Source organism: Mixophyes fleayi, chromosome 6 (assembly GCF_038048845.1).
Source record: "Mixophyes fleayi isolate aMixFle1 chromosome 6, aMixFle1.hap1, whole genome shotgun sequence".
In the NCBI taxonomy this organism is placed as follows: domain Eukaryota; kingdom Metazoa; phylum Chordata; class Amphibia; order Anura; family Limnodynastidae; genus Mixophyes; species Mixophyes fleayi.
In genome coordinates this window covers 125,511,412-125,531,234 of record NC_134407.1, presented here as the reverse complement: position 1 = coordinate 125,531,234, position 19,823 = coordinate 125,511,412, and the positions used below count along the sequence as shown (strand labels likewise).

General features: G+C 40.0%; 1 protein-coding gene across 1 annotated transcript in view; it reads left to right on the top strand.

The window, feature by feature from the left end:
• The window catches only part of LOC142161565 (putative glycine N-acyltransferase-like protein 1B), a 62,172-nt gene that overhangs the window by 19,141 nt on the left and 23,208 nt on the right, over nt 1-19,823 (top strand). The window contains exons 3-4 of the mRNA XM_075217292.1: nt 2,347-2,454; nt 4,802-4,928. Coding sequence (XP_075073393.1) covers nt 2,347-2,454; nt 4,802-4,928 — 235 coding nt within the window. The remainder of the gene's footprint in view (nt 1-2,346; nt 2,455-4,801; nt 4,929-19,823) is intronic.

Below are 19,823 nucleotides of genomic sequence, written 5' to 3'. Positions count from 1 at the left end.
TACGGCAGGATCAGTGACCTTATACAGCAGTACCAGTGGACTTTTACGGCAGGATCAGTGGACTTATACGGCAGTACCACTGGACTTATACGGCAGGATCAGTGGACTTATACGGCAGTACTACTGGATTTATACGGCAGGATCAGTGGACTTATACGGCAGTACCACTGGACTTATACAACAGTACCACTGGACTTATACGGCAGGATCAGTGGACTCATACAGCAGTACCACTGGACTTATACGGCAGGATCAGTGGACTTATACGGCAGTACTACTGGATTTATACGGCAGGATCAGTGGACTTATACGGCAGTACCACTGGACTTATACAACAGTACCACTGGACTTATACGGCAGGATCGGTGGACTTATACAACAGTACCACTGGACTTATACGGCAGGATCAGTGGACTTATACAACAGTACCACTGGACTTATATGGCAGGATCAGTGGACTTATACAGCAGTACCACTGGACTTATACGGCAGGATCAGTGGACTTATACAGCAGTACCACTGGACTTATAAGGCAGGATCAGTGGACTTATACGGCAGGATCAGTGGACTTATACAACAGTACCACTGGACTTATACGGCAGTATCACTGGACTTATACAGCAGTACCACTGAACTGAGCAGTACAGCAACACAGGACTGAGCAGGACAGAGCACAGGACAGCACCACTGGACTCAGCAGGACAGAGCACAGGACAGCACCACTGGACTCAGCAGGACAGCACCACTGGACTCAGCAGGACAGAGCACAGGGCAGCACCACTGGACTCAGCAGGACAGAGCACAGGACAGAACCACTGGACTCAGCAGGACAGAGGACACCACCACACACCCTCCCTCTTCCCTCTCCAATGCCCGAGTGAAGATGGCGGCGGGAAGCAGGGAATAATAGGAATCCGGATCTCGCAAGATCCGACGGCGGGATGATGACGTTTTGCCTCGTTCTGAGTTTTGCGTCGGGCGGGAATCCCCGAATAGTGCTCGGATCGGCACTGTTCGGGGGTGTTCGGATTGTTGAAATCCAAACCCGCTCACCCCTAATGTGTATCTCATGCAAATAAAAAAGTATGTCAAGCTCTAAATGAGCCCCTAAATCTTAAAGGAAATTGCATACTGGTCCAATTCATTAGTGTGATTGTACAGTCGGTGGACCTGATTCATTAAGGAATGTAAAGCATAAAAAATTTGTAAATTTGCATCTTAGCAAAACCATGTTACATTGGAAGGAGTGCAAATTTAAAATGTGGGGACAGTGTTACCTTAAGTGCAAAATAATAAACTAATTTCCACCCATTGCATGGTAACATGGTTTGTCCAGGAGCAAATTTACTTGTTTTTTTGCTTTGCTCTCCTTAATGAATGTGTTCAATAATCATCCAAAAAGACACTAATTCGATCTCTCAGATGTTTCATTTTTTCATTATTGTTCCAGCTTTTACATCTGAAAACCTTTAATTTAGTATGTGTTTTCTAGAACTTAAAGCCTTGATGAGCCTAGATTAATAAACACATGTAATATATATTCATACCTACCAACATATGGGTAGGTGACATCGGGGCAGGGGTCATGGCCATGGCATGGCAGGGTGCAGGGCCACGGCACTGTTGAACAAACACCTACCTAATTTCCCAGAGCTCTCAAATAAGGACTGTCCTGCCTAAATTGGGGTGATTGGGAGGTATTGTAACAAGGAAGGTAGGCATCCTAGGTTTCTGTTTTTTAAAAATATGCAATATTGTTTAAAAAATATGCACCAGTGTACAAATTTCAGATTTTTAAACTCCACCCATCTCTTATAAGTTCAAGAAAGGCAAAATGGGTCACTTGTCCTTCTACTCCCCTAGCCAGCCTAATCTTGCATTTAGACGTAAGAAACATAATTTTATAACATGTCATAATCATCGGAATGTACATTATTTAGGTGTAGTTACATGTGTCCCTTTTATTTGCTGGAAATATAGGTGTCTATAAAATACATGTACAGAAGGGTCCATTTACCCCTAATCTGTCTGTTAATACCCGGGGGTAAATGTATCATACCTCGATTTGTACAAGTCGCCGGAAATCGGCGAGATGACAGCTTAAATTTAAAGCGGCGCTGCCTTGTAAAGGCAAGTTTCCCTTTACAAGGCAGCGCCGCTTTAAATTTAAGCTGTCATCTCGCCAATTTCCGGCGACTTGTACAAATCGGGGTATGATACAATTACCCCCCGGTCTTGTTTTATTTCTGTGTTTTTCCAATTGTAAGGCGCTGCAGAATATATGTATATAATAATATAGCAAAATGTTTCCTACCTGAACACATTCTCACTGTGCCCATCATGCAGGTATGTGGGGCTTTGCATCATATCATCCATGACAACCCTTTCAGACTACAGGTTCTGGTGGATCAGTGGCCAGAATTCACTTCTGTCATATGTCGCCCCCCATTTGAGGTGAGTTAAAAAAGGGAGAAGTTTGTATGAATGGTTAACTAATTCAGTACTTACACATCCTGTAATACAGAATGAGCACGGAATCAGTAGATTTCTTTCAAATATTGGTAGTTATATTCATTTATTTTTAAACATGTATGTTCTATAATTTAGACAGGACCCTGGAATCTCCATGAATTAAAATTGATTTAGTGTTTAGAGATTAGGGGAAGTTAGAAATTAAACATTAGGCTTTTTAAGTGCACAATGCTAGTATTTTGTGGACCTATGTAACATTTCCCTAAAAGACAGTGGCAAGTTAAAATTACCGTTGGCCCAAACTCCATATTATATTTTCATGTTTAAACACACACTGAAACACTTAATTCTGTAATATCCACTGTGGATTGCTTCTTAGTATGCACAGAAAGCTTCATGCTTCAGCACCAAGAACCGCTTCCATTGGAACATGCAGCAAGCCCATCACATGACCCAAGTAACAGAGAGCAGGTTTACTGTGGTAAATGACCAAATTACCATAACCTTCTGTGGGAATTTGGTCTTTTACAATGTTCACCTTTTCATATATACTTTGCCTTGCAGGTCTACAACTTTACTGTACAGCATAAGAAGGGGGGTGGGGTATGGGAAGCTGATGGTCTTTTTATCATCAGGTGGAGCCAGAGTCTACTCCAAGAAAGAGGTAGCCCAGCAAAGGACTCCAGGGTTAACCAACTAAAGATTAAATCCTGGAGTACCTCTAGAAGAAAAAGAGGTGTGCGGACACATATGCTGCTCATTCAGATCAGGACACATCTCCAACTTTGAATATGGATGGATATAAGCATTTTTTGATTGCAAGGGAATGTATTTATGGTTTTTTGTCTAATTGTATATGTATGTGCAGATGTCTGACTACATCAGTGATGGCCAAACTGATATAATTCAAGGGCCAAATGTGCACCCTCCAAACTTCAAAAGCGCTGCATATATATGGGCAGCACAGTGGCTAAGTGGTTAGCAATTCTGCCTCACAGCGCTGGGGTCCTGAGTTCAATTCTCGACCATGGCCTTATCTGTGTGGAGTTTGCATGTTTTCCCTCTGTTTGCGTGGGTTTCCTCTGGGTGCTCCAGTTTCCTCCCACACTCCAAAAACATGCTAGTAGGTTAGTTGGCTGCTATCAAAAATTGATTCTAGTCTCTCTCGATCTCTGTTTGTGTGTGTTAGGAAATTTAGACTGTAATGGGGCAGAGACTGATGTGAATGAGTTCTCCGTACAGTGCTGCGGAATCAGTGGCGCTATATATATAAGTGGTGATAGTGATGATGATGATGATGATGATGATAATGATGATGATGATATTATCCTTAATTTTAAGAATGAAAAAACAGCTCCAAAATGACCTTGACAACCCCAGTCACTCATCCCATACCCGCACATCCCCATAACTTTCTACATAATGCCAACACATGCCACTCACAGTTCCCCATATACCACACAGACCTTCCCACATGCCACATGTCTTGTGCAGTAGAGCTGAGCAGACCTACACGCAAACTCATCAACCCAAGTATCTTCAGATCTGTTGCTTGTTAAATCGGTTGTGCGTACACCTGAATTATGTGCATTCTGAAACAAACACACATTGCGCTCAGTATGCATGTCTTGATGAATCAGGCCCGTAGAGTTAACTATCTGAATGGCCCTGCATCATGTAAAGAAGATGGTAGCAGTATTTCCAGCTATCCTATTGGGGTACTTTGAATCAAAGGATTCCAGATGAGACCACGTCTGCACAAAGAAGTATCACAGTGATTCTCTAACAAAGTAGAGAAATGCACAGCTTTGATTGATGGACTCAAACAAGGAGCAGGGTCAGTGAATTCAGTCATACTTGCCTACTTTTTAGACCTTCCCTCTGGGACAGGTGAAAGGATGTGATGATGCAATTTGAGTCATCATCGGGCCATCCCCTACCATGCAATGATGAAATTCACATTACCGTGCTACTGGGAACGGACTATGATGATGTACATTACGTTAAGGCCTCGTCCACTTCCAACAGAAGTGATGTGGGATCTGGGAAGATGATCTACTCTCCCAGGAGTCTGGTTGGAAATTCAAGAGAGTAGGCAAGTATGCCTACAGTATAACAGATGACTGCATTCTCAGCTTTTTGACCTATATGTTATTCCATCAGGACATCAGATATGGGAGGAGCTTCAGCTGTCTATAGTGATTTAGGGAGGTAACATAGATACAATGAAATTTTAATTTCAACAATGTATTTTGTCTCCATGATTTAGATTTGAAAATTTCACTTTGGGTTCTTAGTGATCCTTTAAAGACTCTCTATCTTTCTGTAGGAAATGACAGACCCCTTGGATCCTTACACCAACACATACTTTGTCTTCAGTAAAGACCCACAGAGCCTGCACCACATGTTGCAAGATCCCCAGACTGTAAAATGGAACCAGGAGTTACAGATCCAAGGTGAGAGGAAAAATTACAAAAGTTATTACAGAGAGAAAGGAATTTTGACTATGGACTTGAAAACATGACGTCAGCTTTCCTGGTACCCCAAAAATAAGATCTAGGTAAAAAATTATTTGCTAGAAAAGATGTGCTATCAATACATTTAGTGGAGATCTTTAAAAAAAAATGTTTAAATCATTGCCTTACAAAGCATCCAACTTCCTCTCTCCAACAAGTATGGGGCTTCTGCATCTTTGTAAATGGTTTCTTTATCTGTTTATTTATTTATCAGTGTTGTCTGGTTTTCCACTCACATGCTCCATGTATGTTTCAATTACAGTAGCTGATTTTATTTGGTAGCCTATCTATATGTGCATATGTTTCTCTTTTCTCTACTTCTCTTACAGAACATTCACAGAATACAACAAAGTTTATTATTATATTGTACTTTGGTCCCACCAAGCAAAGTCATAGTCAGGGCCCAGTTTTAAATGAAAAAAGTGCATAGCATGGCTTTCACAAAGTACACGCAGGCTCTCATTTATAATTAAAACTAATAAAAAGAAGCAAAAAAGATCTTTAAAGCTGCTCTCATCTGGGAAGTTTGATTGGTCTATTTGATCAATTTGACCAATCTGACCAATTACTGTACCGTTTATGGGCAAAGTATACAATTGTATCAGAGCTGATTTGTGTATGGTGAAAAACCGAGTCAAGCAATAACTGCCACTTCCATATGTGTGGAGTATTCATTCAACCAAGTATTGCAGGTAGGTGAATGTGCACACTGTCTGCATACCAATCTGGCTATTCAGTGCACATCCTGAACAACCAGAGCAATGCAATTGTGCCACCCATGTGGTTCACTGGTCAATATAAAACTAAATATGGAGAAAATAGATCATACTTACCAACTCTCCCGGTATGTCCGGGAGACTCACGCATTTCGGGTGGGTCTCCCGGACTCCCGGGAGAGTGTGGCAATCTCCCGCATCTGTCCGAATTAGGGCCAAAATGCTGCGGTTTGGCCCCGCCCCCCTGTCAAATGATGCGATTTGCGTCATTATGCCAAAATGGCACAATTTCAGAGCCCCGCCTCCCGCACGCTCACCTGCCACAGAGAGTCTCCCGGACACCAACTGAAAAAAGTTGGTAAGTATGAAATAGATGGGAAGTAGGTAGGGGAGAGTTCTCCAAGCTCTTGGTATTGCTTGGTGTGTCTTGTTTAAGCAATGGTATCTTGTCATGATTGTGAGGATACTGGGTTATTTTTCAGCTCTTTTACTGTTGGTTTGCCCAGAGGCAGTTTTATGTACCAGACTGGCACATATGATACAAAATCACCTAGGCTAATAGTTGTTAAAGTAAAACCGTACTTTGTTGTAATTGAACATCACTTGTTTAAATCACTTTTACAGAACAAGTACCAACGGGTTTACCACACCACAACCTAGCATAGAAGCCTAATAGACAATAGGAGAGAAAGCGCAGGACAAATAGTATAGATGTTATATAAAAAAAAAAACAACACTGGACTAGTATGCAAAAGTAATGTTTACAGCTCTTTCAGGAAAAAAATGCAGGGAGGCGAAAGACTACTGGGGCAGATAAAAACTTACCCTAACACTATCCCTAGATGTCAGAGTGGTCCGCTTGTGAAGATAGGCTGTAGGTTCCAACTTGGCTGTAAACTCCGATGGTGGAACACATGTGGACCACAAACCAGAGGTGGATGGATCGCAGTTTGAGAAAAAAGAAAGAAGATGAGGGGGTGTATAGCAATGGTATAACCCTACGCGTTTCATCAGCTGAACGGACTTTTTCAAGGATGGGCTTGTAGCTGACACTGAGGTTACAAATACTCTCTGCAGCCTTCAATAAAAAAACAAAACAAAAACTTTATTAGGAAAAAACTTTATTAATAAAAAACTTTATTAATAAAAACTTTATTAATAAAAAACGTACAAGGACATGAAAAGACATGTAGCTTGTCAGTCAGTAGATTGCTTTCAATTCATTTGAAAAAAAAATTATACAATAGGTTAAAAAAGAGAAAAGGATGTTTATATCAAAAGGTATTGATAGAAATAGTTTTAAAAATTATTATAAAAATGAACTGAGTTCAAAATCAAGATTTAGACCAGAAGGCGCCAGTCTTTTAAGTTGGAAGATCCATTTAGATTCTATTTGTGAAATGTATTTTGTAAAATCTCCTCCTCTCCAGCTTTATTTGACTTTTTGTATGCCAGCAAAAATATGTCCTTTTGGGTTAGATTTATGGTGTAATAAATAGTGATTTGATACACTGTGAGTGGTCAGACCTTTTTTAATATTGTTGATATGTTCCATTATTCTGACTTTCAGTTTTCTTTTTGTCTGACCTATATATTGGAGTCCACAAATGCACTCCAATATATATATAGCACCCTCCGTATTGCAGTTTAAATTAGATTTGATAGACAAAGTTTTTTGGTTGCTATTGGAGGTAATGCTAGTGATAGGTTTTGCAGCATATACATTGATTACAGTAAAAAAAAAACTGGAGTAAGTCTGTTGTTCGCCGTGTCATTGGAGACTGGGATATAGCTACTGGTGAGGAGGTTTCGAAGATTATCTGCTTTTTTGTAGATAATTCTGGGCTTATCTGGTACAATGGAATTGATTTCCTTGTCCATCTTAAGAATATGCCAATGTTTCTTGAAGGACATTTCCAATGGTAAGGTATTACTGTTAAACTTTGTAATGAATGACAGGTTCATATTCGAAAAATGGTTTGGGAGGTTTGTGGTTAAGGAGGTCTTTTTGTTCTAATGGTTTCCACCTTTTAAAGCTTGATGTACCATTTTTTCATTATACTCTCTCTCTAGAAAACGTTCCTTCAGTTCTTTACTTTGTTTCAAGAAAACATCTTTGTATGTACAGTTTCGACGAATTCTTTTAAATTGACCACTCGGGATGTTTTTTATCCACCTAGGGTGGTGATTGCTATTTGCCAGTAGAAAATTATTCGTATCAACTGGTTTGACAAAGGTTTTTGTTTGTAGAGAGTCATGTTCAATATAGATTTCTAGGTCTAGAAAATTAACTCGTTCCCGACTGGTGTTAGATGCGAATTCTAAATTGAGACTATTGTCGTTAACATAGACAATACATTTCTGAAAGTCTTCGTTGGAGCCATCCCAAATAAAGAACACGTCGTCTATATATCTGTACCACATAATAAGATTTTTCGAGAATGGGTTGTTATTCCAGATATAGTCATCCTCCCATTTGGCGACGAACAGATTCACGTAACTGGGTGCAAAACGTGTTCCCATAGCGGTTGCTTTAAGTTGTTTATAATAATTTCCATCGAACCAAAAGTAGTTATGTTGTATAATAAATTCAATAGCACTGAGGATAAAATTTGTTTGTTCATTTTCCAGCTGTGTGTGGGTACAAAGATAATGGTAAGTATGGGCACATTCGTCCGTATGGTCTATGATGGTGTACAGTGACTTAACTTCACATGTTCCTAGAGTATAGGAATTCCTCCATGTGGTTTGGTTAAGTGCCTGCAAAATATTAGTGGAGTCTTTAAGGTAGCTACGTTGAAGGGTAACTAAAGGCTGTAAGAATGTATCGATGTATCCTGATAGGTTATAGGTAATGGATTGAATTCCAGAAATAATAGGGCGGCCTGGAGGGTTGTGGAGGGTCCCCTTGAAGTTTTTCATACATTTGAGTGTCTGATAATAGATTGTAGGCCTCTTTGATGTAGTTTTCTCTATCCCTAATTACAATCCCCCCACCTTCTTTCAGCTGGTTTTATGATAATGTCTTTATTGTTTTTAATTTCCTTCAATGTTTGTATTTTTTCTTTAGACATATTAGTCTTGGCTTTAGACTGGGAGGATGGGAATGATTCAATGTCTTTTTCAACCAGCATTTGAAATGTTTCTATAAATGGACCTTTCATCTGATTAGGGGAAAAAATGTTTGATGGTTTACATGAAGTGTGAGTGTATTTGTTATTGGGATCGTTAAGTTGGGATACAATAGGATTCCTCATAAAGTGTTTTTTCCAGACAAAGTTATCGTATGAATTTATGTGTATCGATAAACATTTAAAATGTATCTGGCTTGGACTGTGGGCCCTAAAACAGTGAGTGTTTACCACTATTAAATCTCCCATTTAATTAAATGAAATCTTAGTGTTTTTCTCCTAAATACTCCTCAGTATAACTCCTAAAATAACTCCACAGCTCCTTACATCTGTGATCGGCCAATAATAAGCTCCTCTCTTCCCCTCTGATTACCCCTTCTCACGCACGTATCCAAGACTTCTCCCGTGCTATCCCCCTCCATTGGAAGAAGCTCCCTTGCTCCATCAGAACATCCCCCAATCTGTCCAGTTTCAAACGGACATTAAAAGCCCACATTTTCTTAAAAGCCTTTCAGTCACCCGCTTAAATACCCACCTTGTCGGCTACTTCTCCCTGTCACAGATTAAGGGTATTTGCTTACTGATTTTTGCACTACTCACCAAAGAGGTGCGGAGTCTAACGTGTTCCTGGTCTTCACCAGGGACCCCCGCAAGGAAGTGCGGTCTTAGCTGCGGGAACACGCAGGTCGCGGTCCTCCAAGGGAGTAATCAGTGAAGCAGTAGATGAAAGCGGTGTCGTACACGCCGTGTCCAAACCGTGAATTCAGGAGATGTCCAAGAAAAAATTCAAAGCCGTAGTCAGGGTAGCCGGGTCGGGGTCAGAAGCACAGGAGGAAGAATCAAATATCAAGCTGAAGTCAAGTTCACAGGGAGCACAGAACAGGAGTAGTAAGTAACAAGCCGGGTAATACACAGGAAGCGCTGGAAACGGTACACAGGAACGCTGGAGCTAGGATGAGACCTAATACTCTGGCACTCTATGTGCCAGAGTGAGGCTTTTATACAGCTGCAGTCCAATCATTGGCGGTGGTGACGCTAAACACCACCGCCGGAGTTACTAGGAAGCGTTCCGTTGCCTAGCAACGGAACGCGCGACCGCTGACCCGGAAGTACGCCCGGTTGCCTGGCAACCGAGCGCTCTGTCACAGAAGCAGACGTCCGTCTCTGTGCGGCAGACATAGCACGGAGACGGCGTCTGACAGTACCTCCTCCCCTACTTTGTTGGATAGATCTTTGTTCGAGAAACTGTTTCAATAGCCGTGGGGCATGGAGATCTTCTTTTTGCACCCAGGATCTCTCTTCTGGCCCTAAGCCTTTCCAATGTACTAAGAATTGGTGTCGTCCATGGAGGATACGGAAATCCAGGATGCGACTTACTTCAAATTCTTCACCTTCCGTAGTACGTACAGGAACTGGACGATGAGGCGACTGATGAAATTTGGCAACCGAGCGCTCTGTCACAGAAGCAGACGTCCGTCTCTGTGCGGCAGACATAGCACGGAGACGGCGTCTGACACTCCCTCTCATCCCTTCCTCCCCCTTCCTGACTCTGTCTCCATTTCACCTGTTTCTCTGTTTCTCCCTTGTGGCTCTCAGTCTGTCTACTCCTCCCTTTAGATTGTACGCTTTTAAGCAGGACCTTCTCTCCTCCTGTTTCCACCACGTTTAACTTTGCTCTCCAGCAACTCAGCCCACCTCCTCTTGGACCTTCTGCCCTCTGACTCCTCTCGCTTTTCTCTGCACCTCTCAGTGGTTCTTGGCATGTCATCCGTGCTCAATCTTTTGGCCTCAGGTTACTAGCTTTTGCTTATTATCCCTCACCCTCACCCTTTCTCTCTAGCTGTGCTTTGAGCTTCTGGAGTTATAGTGCTTATTGTTAATTGTACCGTTCTGTTTCACCTTGTACTGTGCTATTGTTTGTCATTGTACGACACTACGGACACTTTGTGGCACCCTATAAATAAACATTAATAATATTAATAATAAGTATAGCCTCATTTATTGCTTGAATTTATCCTGAGAGTGAGGGGATATCAGGAATGTGTTTATTACATGTGACACACTTTGTGTGCATTTTACTTAAAGTTCACCTAAAGTTTGCCTAAACATTTGCTTCTTCACTGACATGCAACTGGAAGGCACATAATGTGTCTCATTAAAAGTATTGCGAGAGACTCAGCCACTGCACAATTTGAAATGATGTGTAACTCTCGGACACAGCGCATACCTGCGGGGGGATATGAAGATGAATCCAGGAGATAATTAACATGAAACGTGAAGTTTCCAGCATGCCCAAGCTGCCAGTACTCAGGATGTGTTGCCAGAACTTGCAAATATTGTGGCGTGGATAACAGAAGGAGAAATTGGGCAGAGTGGCCAAGGAGGAGGTAGGTACAGCTACTGTGGAGTTGGCTGACATACCCTGAGGAATCACTGTTCTTGCACAGCTGCTGAGCCTGCTGGAGAAGAGAAAACATACAGTGAGTGTGAGTACTTTGTGCTTGAGAGCCCTAGTGGTTTATTTACTAAATGGCGGTTCTGAAGAACTGCCGATTCCTGGCACATTTAAGTAATTTTTAAAACTGTTCTTTTATTAAAGACATGGCCCCTCAGGTTTTGTCTTTAATAAAATTGCCGTTTGAAGAAAATGACTTCAAAGTATACAGACATAAAGAAAGGCAGACGCATTATATAGAACAGTTAAAGGGATAAGCAGGCAAATAAAACAATTATACAGCTACATTTAGGCAAGGAAGCAGTACAGGTATACAGATAATTAGGCATATATACAGATAGGCAGAAAAATACTTATATACATGCAGAGATGGATAGAACTGGAACAGAATGCAGACAGAGAAATACAGTATGATAGCCAAACTGATAAGTAAAGGAAGAATAGGACAGGCAACCACAAGCATATAAAACTGGGTCAGGCTGACAGATGTAGACAAGGCAAAACAATAAATAAAGCAGACAGCAGCAACCAGTGAATCTCCAGCTGTTGTTCCAGCATGTCCATGTAGCTGAAGCCGAGAGCCATAGGTTGCATGTGGTTTTTCAATGAGGAAATAATCTCTTCCGACTACATCACTGTAGGCTAAGCACAAAATAAAAAGGGGATGAGCAGAGTTGGAGCAATTACTACATGCATGGGGTAAAGGCAGGGCCCATAGAGGCTTGTTTCTCTGGTGGGCCAATGGGACACTTTCAAAAGTGAACTTTAATTTGCTGGAATTTTTAAAGAAGTACAAGCTTAATGCTGTAACTAAGCTCGGGTTGCTTTCTATTACCTGTTGCCCTTTTCAGTGCAATTTTGTTTACTGTTGAACTGTGTGTCTAGAATTGCCACCTCTTCAGTTTTTAACTGCACGGTTCAGATTTACATACCTCTGCCTAATTTTTGATACAGTGCCTGGGTCTTACAAGTCCTCATACCAAGAGATTTTTATTGTCCAGAACGGTCCACACGAATAGCACAACCAGTGGAGAGACAAGGTGGATGGACAAGGCCTCCACACTGCATCTATCCCTCTAGGCCTCCACCCATATATATGGATTAATTGTTTACTGCATACCAGTGCAGACATTTTTTACTTCTGTGTGCTGTGATGGACATGGGACACATCACTGATGGTCAGGTGCAAATTTCACATTGGAAACTCAATTCTCTTGCTGATACTCAAAAGCAGAAAGAGTGATTGTATAGCCTAAGCCTTTAGGTCCACAAGAAAGCTGTTTTTTTCTACATAACATTCATTCTGGTCCTGAATTCAATAAAGTGACTGGGAGGCTATAAATTCTGGGAACCAATTCTAATGGTTCCCAGTAGGTTTCCAGGAGAAGGGGAAGTTTGGCATATATTTTTGACGCGCAGGCTGGTAGTGAATACTGTATGGGACACAGGATGGTGCTACACAATTTGAGGGCAGAGGCTGGTGGCATTTAATATAGGGATACAGGCTGTTGTTTGTGTGCACAGGTTTTTATATAATGTAACACCCCTTCACTCTGACCCTGAGAAGGGTGTTGCAGATATAGAGTGTGTGTGTTGCTCACTCTCTCTTTTGATGATGCAGTGCCTTCACCCAAATCTTCTCTGCTGCACTCTGTTGGGACTTGGAACACCCCCTTGAATCCACACAGACCTCTCAGGAATAACTTGACACTGCATATAAATAAAAAATCACTGTGGTGCATTTATTAAGAGGGAATGGTATTGGAAACATAGATTTGAATTTCACCGGTGGCAGGATGTGAACAGTTTGAAATGTTCAAAATGCAATATACAGTTTAATCACAAATACAGCTCTCAATCGTTATAGCAATGCAACTCAGTCAGAAGACTCTCAAACCCGCAACTTGTCGATCACGTTGTTATCTATGAGAAGCCTTGCAATATTCATATATGTATATTCACAAAACAAAATACCCTCTGGCGCTTAATAGGCTAGTACAATCTACACACTCGGGGGGATCTGTTCTCCCCCAGCTATGCCAACCCATGGGCGATGTTGAGGATGTCCTCATGTGGGGAGGCTAGTTCGGTCCTCTATGGTCATTATAAAGATGATTTGTTTATTATTTGGAAAGGTGGGGAAGCGTGAGCACTGGAATTTGTTAATTTTTTAAATGGCAATAATTATAATTTGAAATTAATTTATAAGTATCACGCTATGCATACTGAGTTTCTGGATGTCTCCCTGTCGGTCATGGGCAATACCATATCCACTTCAAATTACTTTAAAAAAGTTGATTGCAGTAACTATCTACATTTTTCAAGTGCTTATTATTTTAAGTGGAAGAAAGGGATCCAGAAAGGGGCAGTTTATACGGCTCCGACGGATTTGCTCCAATGAGGATATATTTTTGGAAAATGAGAAAAAAAAATTTTTGATCGGGGTTACCCAATTAAATTGGTAGATCAAGCACTCAGGGAAGTCAAATTAATGAATAGAAGTACTTTACTGACACCTAAAATAGTGACTATGAATCTGAAAAAGATTGAAAAAAACATCACTAATCCATTAAATACCATAGAAGAAAATAATGATGTTATTACTAATTCTGAATGGACTTTTGTCTCAAAATATAGTAAAGCCTCAATAAATGTCAAGAGAATTATTGCTTCTAAATATGTAATTTTGAAACAAGATCCATTGTTAAAAACCTTGTTACCTGAAAAATCAATGGTGATTTTTAAAAAAGCCAATAATCTGAAAGATTTACAAGGCCTTAGTTTTTTAAAATCTAAAACAAACACTTGGAAATTCAATATTCTGGGAAACCAAGGAACAGATGAGATGAGTTCTGAGTGGTTTTCCGCTACCCCAAGTGGTTGCTATAAATGTGGTAGTCAACGATGCATTACATGTAAACATATAACCAATAGGTTTCATTCTGTTACATCTGGCGATAAATAATTTAAGATAAAAGAATTTATTAATTGTACCTTTACCTTTGTAATTTACCTGTTGAAGTGCAGTTGTAATCTGCTATACATAGGCAGAACAACAAGAACATTAAAAATAAGGTTAAATGAACATAAACGTGATATTTTAAATGGTTTTAGGGCACATAGGGCTAGATTTACTAAGCTGCGGGTTTGAAAAAGTGGGGATGTTGCCTATAGCAACAAATCAGATTCTAGCTGTCATTTATTTAGTACCTTCTACAAAATGACAGCTAGAATCTGATTGGTTGCTATAGGCAACATCCCCACTTTTTCAAACCCGCAGCTTAGTAAATCTGGCCCATAGTGTCTCTCAACACTATGTGCTCAAACATAATTGTAACCAAGACTGTTTATTTAAAATATAAATAATGAAATAAATGAAAAACAGAAAGAAATTAAGTGCTCCATAAAAACTTGATCAGACCCTTTGGAGGGGAGGGAATATATTGCCTGATAAAACAAGGTTTGAGTTCATTATTTATTCATTCCACAAGCTTTCTCACTGAACAAATATATCTAATCCCTATTGTTTATATTATCATACACTAACTTTCTAAATGTATATGATACAATATTGTTCATATATATATATATATATATATATATATATATATATATACAAGTTAACTCGTGCATGATACTCATTCATTCTAGTCAAATCAAGCTACTTAAGGTGTTAAAAAGGTTCTTGTCATGCATTTGGGCCTAGCCCAGGCCTCCTCAGGAGAAGAGCGTTACTTCCCGACGCAAGCGCCCTTTTTTAACGTGGTTTTGTCCACATGTCACCACCTCATCATTTTTCTCCATCTCCTCATCCTTCATCTTCATCGCCACATCCTTCATCAAGCTACTTAAGGTGTTAAAAACTCCCCACTGTCACCCCCGGCAACCACCAACCACTCCCAACTGTCACTTCTCCTTCAAGAAATATATAGGTCAGTGTATAACTCTGCCCAGCAGGTGGCGCTGCAGCTTGTTTTTTTTTTCCCACACACACCACTAGGCATTTATATAGTAGATATATATATATATATATATATATATATATATAATCATCATTTATTTATATAGCGCCAGCAAATTCCGTAGCGCTTTACAATTGGGAACAAATATTAATAAGACAATACTGGGTAATACATACATACAGAGAGGTAAGAGAACCCTGCTGGCAAGCTTACAATCTATAGGACAATATATATATAATATATATTATATATATATATATATATATATATATATATATATATATATATATATATATATATATAAATCCTATATCTGTATATATATATGTCAATATACCTATATGTGTATATATACATATATATATATACATATATATATATATATATATATATATATATATATCTCAATATACCTATATATATATATATATATATATATATATATATATATATACAAGTTAACCCGTGCATGATACTCATGCATTCTAGTCAAATCAAGCTACTTAAGGTATGTATCTGTTTAGTCAGTTATTTGATGTCTAGATTAGACTGATTTTTATTCATACTAACCAGGTTAGCATATTGTGTCTAGTATCCCTTAAGGGATTTGGATTGTGGTTTATCTGAGCATCGTCAGTATTTTACTATTAATGTACTTTTTGTATGGGGAATATGCTAACTAAAATTATATGCTTCCCATGCTTTATATGTTATTTTAATTACCTTTGGTATGTTCATGATTTAAATAGCGCTGTGCACTTTGTTTATATTATTGTTCTGTATTCCGGAAATGATGTAAGACTCGGAGCTAAACCGAAAGTGACATATCGCAAATGGGCGGAAGTGATGTGGATACCGGGCGTTAATGGAGGCCAAGGAGATCCGGCCAGTCTTTGGGGAAAATGAAACCTCCGGATATCACTGATTGGTAGTAGGGACTATAAAAAACGGGGAATCATGTCCCAAACAACACTTACCCTTTTGATAAAGTCTATTGTGGACGAAACGCGTCAAGGAGGCAGTGCTCTTTTCTGTGTGTTCCAGCCAGCAGTGGAGAGGGAGTCTTTATCCTACTTTCGGTTTATGCTTGGACTAATTGGGAACTTTCTACCAAAGATAAGCCTGCTTATATTTTATTCAATGTACGGGCAATTTATTTGTCTTATTGGAATGTGCCATGTCTATTAAATTTTACTATTTTCTATAAAATTATGCACTTGTCATGAATGTACTACACTATTGTGTTGTTATTTCCATTTGAGCCCTAGTGTGAAATCCACTCAGAGGCAAGTTCTGGATTCCAGTGGAATATCATAAAGATGGGAAATTTATCATCTATATTCTGGTACGGGGCCAATTTGGAATAATTATTCTTACACTAATTAATTGGTGATAATACACTATGTTTGGCGCTTCTCTCTTTTATATATATATATATATATATATATATATATATATATATATATATATATATATATATACAAGTTAACCCGTGCATGATACTCATGCATTCTAGTCAAATCAAGATACTTAAGGTCTTAAAAAGGTTCTTGTCATGCATTTGGGCCTAGCCCAGGCCTCCTCAGGGGAAGATCGTTACTTCCCGACGCAAGCGCCCTTTTTAATGTGTGTTCATGAGGTAAAATTACCTCACGAAAATGAGTTTGACCCCTCAACTCGTAAATTTAGCCTTTACTACCCCTCCCACGGGGGGAAGGAGGGATGATGGAGGTTAACTGACTTGACTATTCTAATTTTTTTGTCAAATAATGTCAGTATACCAAATTTCAGGTCAATTGGATGAGCCCTTTCTGAGAAAATAGTTTTTTCCACACACACACACTAACGCACGCCTCTACACATGTGTGTTCATGAGGCAAAATTACCTCACGAAAATGAGTTTGAGCCCTACCAAATTTGAATTTTTTTCCCACACACACTAAGAATTTAGTAGGTCAGTGTATAACTCTGCCCAGCAGGTGGCGCTGCAACTTGGGGTTTTTTTCCACACACACACACACACAGACAGACAGACGCCACTAAGCATTTATATATTAGATAATGATAAGAATTTAGTAGGTCAGTGTAGTATATAACTCCGCCCAGCAGGTGGCGCTGCAGCTTGAGCACTCTGTTACCCGGTAGTTTTTTACACACACACACACACTAACACACGCCATTAGGCTTTTATATATTAGATATATATATATATATATATATATATATCTATAATATAAATGTCTAGTGGTGTGTGTTAGTCTGTCTGTGTGTGTGTGAAAAAAAAAAAACCAAGCTGCAGCGCCACCTGCTGGGCAGAGTTATACACTGACCTATATATTTCTTGAAGGAGAAGTGACAGTTGGGAGTGGTTGGTGGTTGCCGGGGGTGACAGTGGGGAGTTTTTAACACCTTAAGTAGCTTGATTTGACTAGAATGCATGAGTATCATGCACGGGTTAACTGACCTACTAAATTCTTAGTGTGTGTGTAAAAAAACCCTCAAAAAGGGCTGAAATTTGGTATACTGACATTATTGACGAGTTGAGGGGTCAAACTCATTTTCGTGAGGTAATTTTACCTCATGAACACACATGTGTACAGTGGCGGATCCAGGGGGGTGCGATCGGGGCAATCGCCCCCCCCTAGCAGGGGTTTGCTGCCGACGGCTGCACAGTATGTGCAGGTCCGTTTGGCAGTGACAGTGTACTGCCCGGCTGCTCTGATTGTGTTTTAAACACAATCAGAGCAGCCGGGCAGCACACTGTCCCTGCCTGTCACTGCCGAGCGGACCTGCACATACTGTACAGCCCCCGGCAGCCTCAGAAGTCGGAAAGGGGGCGGGGCCTAAATCGCCCCGCCCTAACATCCCCCCGGGGAACAAACATTTTCTAGATCCGCCCCTGCATGTGTAGCGGCGATTGTTAGTGTCTGTGGAAAAAACAATTTTCTCAGAAAGGGCTCATCCGAATGACCTGAAATTTGGTATACTGACATTATTTGTCAAAAAAATGCACGAGTATAATGCACGGGTTAACTTGTATATAAATATATATATATATATATATATATATATATATACATATATACATATATATATTAGGGATGTGCACCGGCGACTTTTGAGGTCTCGTGTTTTGTGTTTTGGATCCGGATTTTCGTTATTTTTGAGGTTCGGATTTGTCTCGCAAAACACTTGACGAAAGGTCTCGGTTCGGATTTAAGGTATTGGATTCGGATTTTTTTTGAAAAAAACATAAAAAGTTTAAAAATCAAGTTTTTGGGCTTATTTTCACTCCTAGGCTATTATTAACCTCAATAACATTCAATAACAAGCATTTCCACTAATTTACAGTGTATTCTGAACACCTCACAATATAGTTATTAGTCCAAAACGTTGCAAAAAGGTATCTTTCTGGACTGCGTAGAGGAGTGGGTCACCACAATATCTTAAAAACCCTGAACTTTTATGATTCGCACCAATAATTGTACCTGGACTGCGTAGAGGAGTGGGTCACCACAATATATTAAAAACCCTGAACTTTTATGAATCGCACCAATAAATGTACCTGGACTGCGTAGAGGAGTGGGTCACCACAATATATTAAAAACCCAGAACTTTTATGAATCGCACCAATAAATGTACCTGGACTGCGTAGAGGAGTGGGTCACCACAATATATTAAAAACCCTGAACTTTTATGAATCGCACCAATAAATGTACCTGGACTGCGTAGAGGAGTGGGTCACCACAATATATTAAAAACCCTGAACTTTTATGAATCGCACCAATAATTGTACCTGGACTGCGTAGAGGAGTGGGTCACCACAATATCTTAAAAACCCTGAACTTTTATGAATCGCACCAATAAATGTACCTGGACTGCGTAGAGGAGTGGGTCACCACAATATATATAATAAGAAAACCATCAACTTGTTTGATTCGCACCAATAAATGTACCTGGACTGCGTAGAGGAGTGGGTCACCACAATATATTAAAAACCCTGAACTTTTATGAATCGCACCAATAATTGTACCTGGACTGCGTAGAGGAGTGGGCACTGGGCACCACAATAAAATATATAAAAAACCTTCAACAGGTCTGCATTACACTACACATACGGCTGCTCCTCCATCCTCTCCATCATATACATGTTGGAGTTTTAGCGTGTGACAACCTCTTGTTTTTGATAATGTCAGTGCATTTAGAATATTTTTCAATTTGCCCCACACCACTGAATGTACTTTATCTATGATACGCATCTATCTATCTTGACTGCGTAGTGTGGTGGCCCCGGTACACAATTTGGTACCGAGGCCACAATATAATTAAAAAACCCTCCACGTGTCAGAATTCCACCAAACAAGTATCTGGACTGCGTAGTGGGGTGGCCCCGGTACCCAACTTGATACCGGGGCCACAATAAAATAAATACACCCTCCACGTGTCAGAATTCCACCAAACAAGTATCTGGACTGCGTAGTGGGGTGGCCCCGGTACCCAACTTGATACCGGGGCCACAATACCTCCTCCAAACATGCTACAGACAATTCGTCATTGAGATCCCATTAAGT